General features: G+C 36.7%; 1 protein-coding gene across 2 annotated transcripts in view; it reads left to right on the plus strand.

Moving 5' to 3' along the window:
• Positions 1-685: 685 nt before the first annotated feature.
• The window catches only part of LOC109392517 (type II inositol 3,4-bisphosphate 4-phosphatase-like), a 68,563-nt gene continuing 60,400 nt past the window's right edge, over positions 686-8,848 (plus strand). For both annotated transcript variants that reach the window (XR_002126072.1, XM_019661056.1), the window contains exons 1-2: positions 686-792; positions 4,611-4,765. Coding sequence is in view for 1 of the 2 variants with exons in the window: in XM_019661056.1 (XP_019516601.1) it covers positions 775-792; positions 4,611-4,765 (173 nt within the window). In the remaining variant the exon portion in view is untranslated. The remainder of the gene's footprint in view (positions 793-4,610; positions 4,766-8,848) is intronic.

Below are 8,848 nucleotides of genomic sequence, written 5' to 3' on the forward strand. Positions count from 1 at the left end.
CTTAACCAACTGAGCCACTCGCCTGGCCCCTGAACTAAATTATTTTGAAAAATCATTATGCTTTATTCTGGCATCTCAGTATTCTGAAGAAGCTGGTTGATTGTGTTAATACTGGAACTGCTTTTTAGTACCACCAGCTAATCGTGAGGATACTAGCACAGATTTGGGGGCAATTATTGGCGTACGAGTTGGGATACTAGGTTTTTTAAATGACTGTGACTCTGACTATGAACCTCGTGAAAAAGTCACCTAAGCATTTTGGATAAGAGGCTGCCCTAAATCAGCGATTTGTTAACCCTATGTACTCCCTTGATTCAGACTACCTACTCAGTAGGAAAAAATGGAAGGTTATATGTCATGTCTCATCTGTGTCATGCTTTGGTTAAAGTGAGGTAGCAGCCATCATCATTAAAATTATTCCCCTTGTTAGTATAATAATATTATATGGCCAGGTGACATCACAATTACACAGAATAGGGAATGGGGGAAACCGAGGCATATTTTGAAGTAAAGGATAAAACTGGAGGGATTAATAAGTATGATTATCCTCAGATAGTCTGCTCCAAATAGCATGTGGTGTTCTATTAATAGAAATTGTTTTTGCAGATATATTGAGGAAAACTTCATTAGCAGCTTAGTACTTCACAGTGTTTCCTTTTTTCCTCTCCTTTTCTCCCAGACATTTCACAATTTCAAGAACAAAATGATTTAAAAGGATTACTAGAAAATCTCCATCAAAATATCCAAGCCAAAAAAAGGAAGAATGTAGAAATCATGTGGCTGGCTGCAACGGTAAGCACTGTCCTGTCACCATGAGGACCAGCAAGCATACTGGGTGTCGCCTCAGTCAGGGCCACCCACTGCACTCTGAGTGACCAGATGTCATCCTCCATTATCCAGGGGATTAGGCGTCTTCAGTATTGTTGGTAGTTCTATCAATAGACTAGAACACAAATTGGAAGAAGATGCACTCAATGAGAAAGAATTTTACTCATTGGCTTTCCTTGTAAATCCTGGATATGTGTATGTGTGACACTTTGAGGTGAAAATGAAGTGTCTGTAGTTTTCTTGATATTGCATGTTGCGATGTCAACTGCCCATATCAGTCAGGATTTTGAAGTTCTGTTCTAGAGATATATGATTTGAACAGAATGTGGTTATCAGATCTCTGACTCACAGCCTCAGTAAGGCTCCTGGACATGTTTCAATTAATGAGCTTGTAAATGTGTTTGTTAATGCTGCATTACATGAAGGTAATTGTTGTTCATATTGGATGTTGGCATAGAATTTATTACGGATGGATTGCTCTTGGAGTAATGAGCTATATTTTGTGTGGCTCTTTTCATTTAATGGTACCCTTAGGGTAGGTCTTCCTGCTTTTCCAACCTAGATTTCTACAAGAATGAGCGAGAGAATCTTGCCTGTGTCTTTCAGTTCTTATCTAGCACCCATTCAAGCTTAACTCACATGAACTTAATAAATGCGTTATACATCAGACCCTAAGGAACAGATCTTTTCATCAGGAAAGGCACACATTGGGGATCTCTATGATGAAGTCCATGTTTGTAGTTACTTCTCAGCATTGCTCATGTAATTTGGAATTAGGTTATCCTATCTTCTAGCATTCTCTATTCATTCTCTCTCAATAGCATTTTAAAAAGAGCCTTTGCCCTACCACCAGCACTCTGATTATAACCCAATATTATTTCCTCTCTCCCAGGAGAAAAGGAATGGCTAATTGACCATGAGTCTAGATATAAAATAATTTACCAAGAGCAAGGCAGAGGGAAGCTACTTTAGTTCCCCTTCATGCCCTCTTGATGCCCAGGAAAGAACATCAAAAATAACAGTATGAAACGTGTCTTTCCGGCCGCTCATTTACGCTGGTCCTGTTTAGCACCATACTGCATCACAGGAAAGTTGTTTTAGTCATTCTTTCCCCAGTGTGGCTGCTCTTTATAGCCTCAAAGACTGCTTTGGTTGTGAATTCTCACAAAAATTTCACCAAGGCAGGTTGTAAGTTATTTTTGTTTATTTTACTAACAATGTGGTAGCATGAACGAAGTTTGATCCTTTACCAAGGCTTTCTGACAACTTGGAAATAGATGTGTGTCATTGTAAACATATCCTGCAGTTATGTAAACAGGAGAAGGAAGGATGCACACAGGCAAACACAAATGCATGTTTATTAGTATATGAACTTATTTTACTTAAAGATATATTTATATTTTTAAGTTTTCCCATACCTCCTATACATCTCTGAAATATTTTACTGAAATGCATATACTGACCAAACCTGGTTTACTCCCAACTTCCCGTTGAATGGATGAGAGCCCGCCTTGATAAATACATAACACCAAGATGTGCAAATTTGGTGTTTCCTGGGAGCACTGACTTGTATTAGGAGCATTTCTGTAGGCTGATACCTCCATTTCTATATCCTCTTTGTAATCCAAGGACCATGATAATACTCTTTCTTTTTTTGATAACTATTTAAGAATATATAAGAAAATTGGTTTATTTCAGAAAATAAAAATTGAACTGAATTTTTATCTTTAATTTTTTCTCTCAAATTAGGCATGCACATAATTTTAAAGAGTCAAATAATTCTATAGGGATTATTCAACAAAAAGAAAAAGTTGAGAACTATATGGTTTCACTGATATGTGGGATATAAAACTGAAAGCAACAAAGGAACAAGACAAATAAACAAAAACTCAGACACAGACAATAGTTTAGGGGTTACCATAAGGTAAGAGGGGATGGAGGTCATAGATGAGGGTCAAATATATGGTGATGGAAGGAGAACTGCCTCTGGGTGGTGAACACACAGTGTGAGATATAGATGATATATTACAGATAACACTCTCAAAATGAAGAAATAAGGAAATCCCTTTTGGCATTTTTCAAAAAGCATTTATTTCTCCCTCTATTTCATTCTCCCCTCTTCTTTAAATCTATTAATGAAATACTGGTTTTGTTAAAGTTTTACATCCTAATTGGAAAATATAAAGCTATTTGGTTTTATCTTAACTGAATTAAAAAAAATAAAAATAAGAATCTGGAGACCAAAAGCAAAGCAATTATGTAAAATTAAGCTCATGTAGAGTTAAAAAGTAGTAGAAATACAGAAAGCAAGACCCAGCCTATCTATTCTGATGGAATTGCCCCTGCCTCCTCTTGATTTTTGTAGGATATTGCATATAATAGGGACAATATATTTTTAAATATTCATTCTTTTAAAAAATCATATCTTTTAAAAAATAATACCTTTTAAATTATCGAGGTCTGTATTTCATTACTATAAACATAGTCAAGCCTTTGTTATTTTATATTAAAAATTCTGAGATACTATTTATTTGAAAGGACTAGACTTCTCTTGATGAAAAAAATTATACAGTGAAATTATGCTCTCACATTTCTCTAGTCACTTGTATTGGAAATAGTGAGAAAGTGCCAGAGGGCTAATCAGGACTTGAAAATCTTAGCCTACATATCAGAATCACAATTAAAACATGGTAAAAACGCTTGATAAATTTCATTATTATATCCTCTCCTCAAAGCAGGCAACTGGTAAGACCTCTTTACTGGCAGATATGAAGCAGGCCTGTATTGAGTCCCATTCGATTTGTTTTAAGTGCATGTTGACTAACCGTGTTTATGCTGAATTTGATTATTGGTATCTCATATCAGAACTCTGCCACGGGACAGGGACCAGGAAGGAGTTCGGAATGATTCCCCTGTTAACCACAGGCGATGAGAAAAGAGATTCTTGCTGCTCAGTCTCCTGATTTACATCAGCATAGCAAAAAGAAAGCATTCCAGAGAGAAATAGAATAGGACAGAAGTTAAAGAGTTGGTCCTCGGAATTAGGCAGTTAGCATCCTGGCTTTGCTCTGTAGCACACAAGCTACTTAACCTACCTACACCTCAAAATCTTCAGCTGTGAAATGAGAATAATTATACCTTCCTCCAGGGTTCATGTGCAGTTAATGAAAAGCAAATTTACAGGAAATTTATCAGCAGGGTACCTGGTGCAGATATGCAATTATCAGTGACCATTTTGGGGGTCTTTATTCTTATTAGCTGTATTAATGAGTGTTTAGTGATTCCCTTATTTCCTGTGCTGGCACTATGTGGATGTTTGAAATCTCATGACATGAAACCAAGACTTCCAAAGGTGGCTTAAATGTAAAGTAAGATAATATTAGTTATGTAGGATTCAGATCAAGTATGTCTGATCCAGGCTATACAGATGGTTTTCCCCTTCATAGTGAAAGCGTTGCTTCCTGAGCTGTGAGTATTATCATCACCCATGGCCGCTCAGGCCCCCTTGCTGGGAACTCGGCTGCCTCTGCTGGATATTTACCATCTCATATGGCTTCAACCATCCCACACCTCACACCATACACAGAACTAACTCAATTAAATCATTTCCCTAGCTTCCGAAATGAAAAGGTTATGTTTCTACATCCAATAGAGCAGATTGCACCCATTGACTGTCATAAATTAACATAAATTTGGTGTGTTTAAACAAGAATAGTTTAGAGGAGTCCCACACTGGATAACCTACAAATGAACCATACACCGTGTATATGTCTGTGTTACAGATTTGTCGCAAACTAAATGGTATCCGTTTTACCTGCTGTAAAAGTGCCAAAGACAGGACGTCGATGTCAGTGACGCTTGAACAGTGTTCGATCTTGAGAGATGAGCACCAGTTGCACAAGGACTTCTTTATTCGAGCACTGGATTGTATGAGAAGGTACCTCACTTGTCTTCACCTTTCTTTCTTTGAAGGTCATTTTAAGGTTTTGTTGTTTTTTGTGTGTTTGTCTTCCAAATACACATTTTACTGGAGGACTAACCACTTAGTAACTTCACTGTATTTCCATGGCTTACAGCTCATGACATGAAAGATAAAATAATTGTAAATATTTCCCCTACTCATTTTAGACAGTAGAATAGAATGTGGCTGGATCTTGGTAATATGCATAGAGGTTAGATTTCATTAGCTCACCTCGACCCAAGTTAATGGGCTTTGATCCTTTCACATGTAACACTTGAAGAGCACAGTTTCTTTATATATAAGTAGTTATAAGTATGCGCAACATAAAACCAAGTCATTATCCAAACAAAACCTTTCCAAATTGCAACTAACAGGTGATCTTCTCGTGGCTTGCAGGGTCCCTGGGTCAGTAACCTCCTTCCTAAAATTATTTTCACATCACTCATCACAAAGATGGGATGCCGCTGATACTTTGAAATAGAGAATTAACATTGTCACTGTGCTGACATTTAAAACACAATGCCTGAAGTCATGTTTCCTGATTCATTTCCACAGTAATTAAATCTAAAATCGAAGCCATAATGGGAAGGAAAAAGCGGCCCATTCACAATGTCTATTAGCAAGGACACACGTTAATTAAAAAGTTAGTGAAATTGTCTCTTTTGCTACAAAGGCTGGTTCAGAAGCACATCAGGAAGCATGGGCCAGGCTCCTTGTTCCCAGAAAGGAACGTCATGTGACACTTTAGAAAGGGCTGCCTCTTATCTGCCATGTCATTAGCTTCCACTTTTCTTTTAACTGCTACCGTCTTTGGAGACGCCGATGCTTGCCCGTGCGCGTTCTCTGCCTGTATGTTTTCCCCACTAATGAGAGGCTTCTGAAGTCCTCTGTTTTACCCCATTTCATGTCTCTTGGCATTTCCATTCTTCAGTGGCGTTCTATCATAATTTCTTTGATAGATGGATGAAGATGTCTTAGAGGCCTGACATGAACATCTCAGCCATATAAAACACGTTTGGTTGATATTAAAAAAAAAAAGTCCTTTCAAAAAATCTCTCTTTCAAAACTACTCTGTCAGCACTAATGGGGAAAATTCAGGACCTGAGTATGAAATCTTCTAATGTGCATAAAAAGAGTGAAAGTGTCACTGTGGGTGGACAAAGGGGCCGGGAGAAGAGAGCAGGAGCACATGGTATGATAGGCCAGAGACACCAGCAGACTAAAATGATTCCACCAATAAATTATCTGGAAGGTAAAATTGTTACTTGTTCATTTAAGGTGGAAGTAATGATTGTTTTTGACAATATTTTCCAGTGTCATAGTTTTTTGGAAAGGATGAGGATTTGCCGAGTTTTTCACCCCACCCCCAGACAGTGGCTTTAAAATCCATATCAGAACCACTTCTGGGCCATGTGAATCTATGTATTTTTGGACCCCACAGGGTTTGTAATTGAGACCCAGGGCTCTAAATATTTTAAGAGCGTCACAAATATTCTGGGGTACAACCCTTGATCAAAAAATAAAAACAAAAAAATCAGTGTTTTAAAGGAGTTTGATTTTTATGTTTTTGAATGTATTGAAGTTTTTAATTTTATTTAACATCAGTTGCAATTTATTTTACCTTTGAATTGTTCTAACCACCTTTCAGGCTATTTACTCTGGATTATTTTAAAGTTCACCAAGGTTATTATACCATTGCTGTTTTCCTAGTTTTATTTTTTTTTCCTTATCTATATTAAAATTTTTCATTTTATTGCCTTTATCTCTGTAAAGGTTTCAAATTATTACATATAGATGAGCAAAATGTTGTTGATGTTATTCAGAAACCGGCTCACCAGCATAAGATTCATGAGAGGAGGGATTTGTTTTCCTTTGTTACTACAGTATCACCAGTACCTAGAACAATGCCTAGTGATAGAGAGTTCTCAGTAATTATTTAATGAATGAATGGATGGACAGATGGATGGGTGAATGAATGAATGGCGTAGGTTTCTAAAATGTTCACGTTCTATATATTGGGCAGTTTTATATATATCTAGGCATTTGGAATTGTCACATTATCACTCAATTATGAGATATTTATAAGCCCAACGATCCATAAGATGAAAGTGAAAGCTTCGGAGAAGTTGATACAAATTCAGAATACAAATTCAAAAAGAAACAGACCACAAAGGGCCTGCCTTAACTCACAGTCTGAATCCATCTTTTGGACAGTTTTCAAAAAATTTTATTTTCTCTTTTCCTACATATCCAGTATTTATTTGCAGCTGCACACTCCCAACAAGCACCTGTAGTTACAATCTGTTTAATGGAAACTGCAAAGACCCTCTTGAGGTTAGAAAGTTAGCAAAGTATCTGGGTAGATCTGACTCTGTAAGGAACTCTTGGTAGTTGCTTATATTACAAAACCAAAACAATGATTCTCAACCCTCACTGGCCATTTGAAAGCCTGGGAACTGGGTGAGGGAGAACAGCAGGAGTCCCACCACTGATTAGCCTCTGGAATGGAGTCCAGTAGAGAACTGCTTGACTAAAAGCCTGCCTCATTTAACCAACCACCCTTCAATAACTGATTTTAATAGCTTTGTGGTAAACTCTAAGCCTGGCCTATATATCCTTTCTTTGAGTTTTGGTGTGTATGTGTATTGCCAAATTCTCCATCATCTGCAGCAGAAATTTACAAAGCAGTGGCTCCATAATCGACAGACTGTTTTTTAAAGAAAGGGAAAATGAAGTATCAACACTCAGTTTTCAGTTATGGAATCTCTATTAAATGCTAAGAGCCATCTCTTTGCAGTACATTTGCAGCAAGCGTTTTTGGTAGGGACTTTCAAATTTCCATTTGATTAATAGATGAGTAGGATTGGAATTAAAAATATAAAATTTGACTGGATTATAAAATGTCGTGTTTTATCAAAAAAAGAATTGTATTGGGAAACTAATTGCCACTAAAAAGTAAATTAAAATGAATGTGCCAGTGCACTGTTCCTTCCTTTACAAGGAGTCAGGGATTATGTGTATATAGAGTGTAACATTCCGCTTAGTTGTCTGTCTGCAGCTTTTACTTTCTTTATGCTATATTACTCTGAAATCTGTCATTCTGTGATGCCTTCTTAAAATTAAGATAGTGGATAGGTTATTAGTAAAATTAATCAGGGTATATTTCAGACTACCGCCTATTCATCACACAATTCCATTTTAGTAAATATTTAATTCATAAGAGACAGACTAAAAGGCCCATCAGCCCTATTGAGTTCTACTATCTCGTTGAATGTCATGTTCTCAACATGTTGCACTTGAAATATATATGTCAGGGGAGCATAATTTATGAAATGTTCTGCTTTATAAATCAGTGACCCTTCATTGATATCACTGAAGGTTTTATTATTTTTTTTTATTTCTCATGACTTACTCTTTTGTTGGTATCACTTTTGAATTATGTAGTTCATTCCTGTTGAAATAGAAAAATGTCTTCCTTCTTTTTTTAGTCTTGTTTCCACTTCAGCTTATTTTTCTTTACTTTTGTTTGATTGTCCTAGTTGGAGAAGAGTTGCTATTATTTCATATTATCCCCTATTTCAGATATTAAAGTGAATAATCAGTGTGGTAGACATAGGCAAATGAAGCTTTCCGTAACCTCTTGACTACTTGAAAGGATGTGTTTGCGTGAAACAGCGTAAGCAGGGACAGTTTTCCCATTATCAGTAAGCTTTACCTCTTTCAGTGCTGTGTTTTCTACCTTTCTTCAGTTCCTACCTGTGACAAATAACAGTAATAAGCCCAGATGGAGTCACCATTATGTTAGGGATGCTAACAATGTGAAAACTGACCCCATTTAGGATGTTTTTTGCTTCAGCAGATGGTAAGGGAAAAGATACTGCAAAGAATACACTTCTTTAGAAATCATATTGGAACAAGTATCTCTTAACAAGATAGCCACAGATGAACCACTGACAAAGACCGATCTTTCTGGAGAAATCAAAAAAATAACCTGCAGAAAACTTTCAACACAAAATGTATGTGCTGATGTTAGGCAATCTTCTTCCTACATTTATGTGC

Source organism: Hipposideros armiger, unplaced genomic scaffold, assembly GCF_001890085.2.
Source record: "Hipposideros armiger isolate ML-2016 unplaced genomic scaffold, ASM189008v1 scaffold_333, whole genome shotgun sequence".
NCBI lineage: Eukaryota > Metazoa > Chordata > Mammalia > Chiroptera > Hipposideridae > Hipposideros > Hipposideros armiger.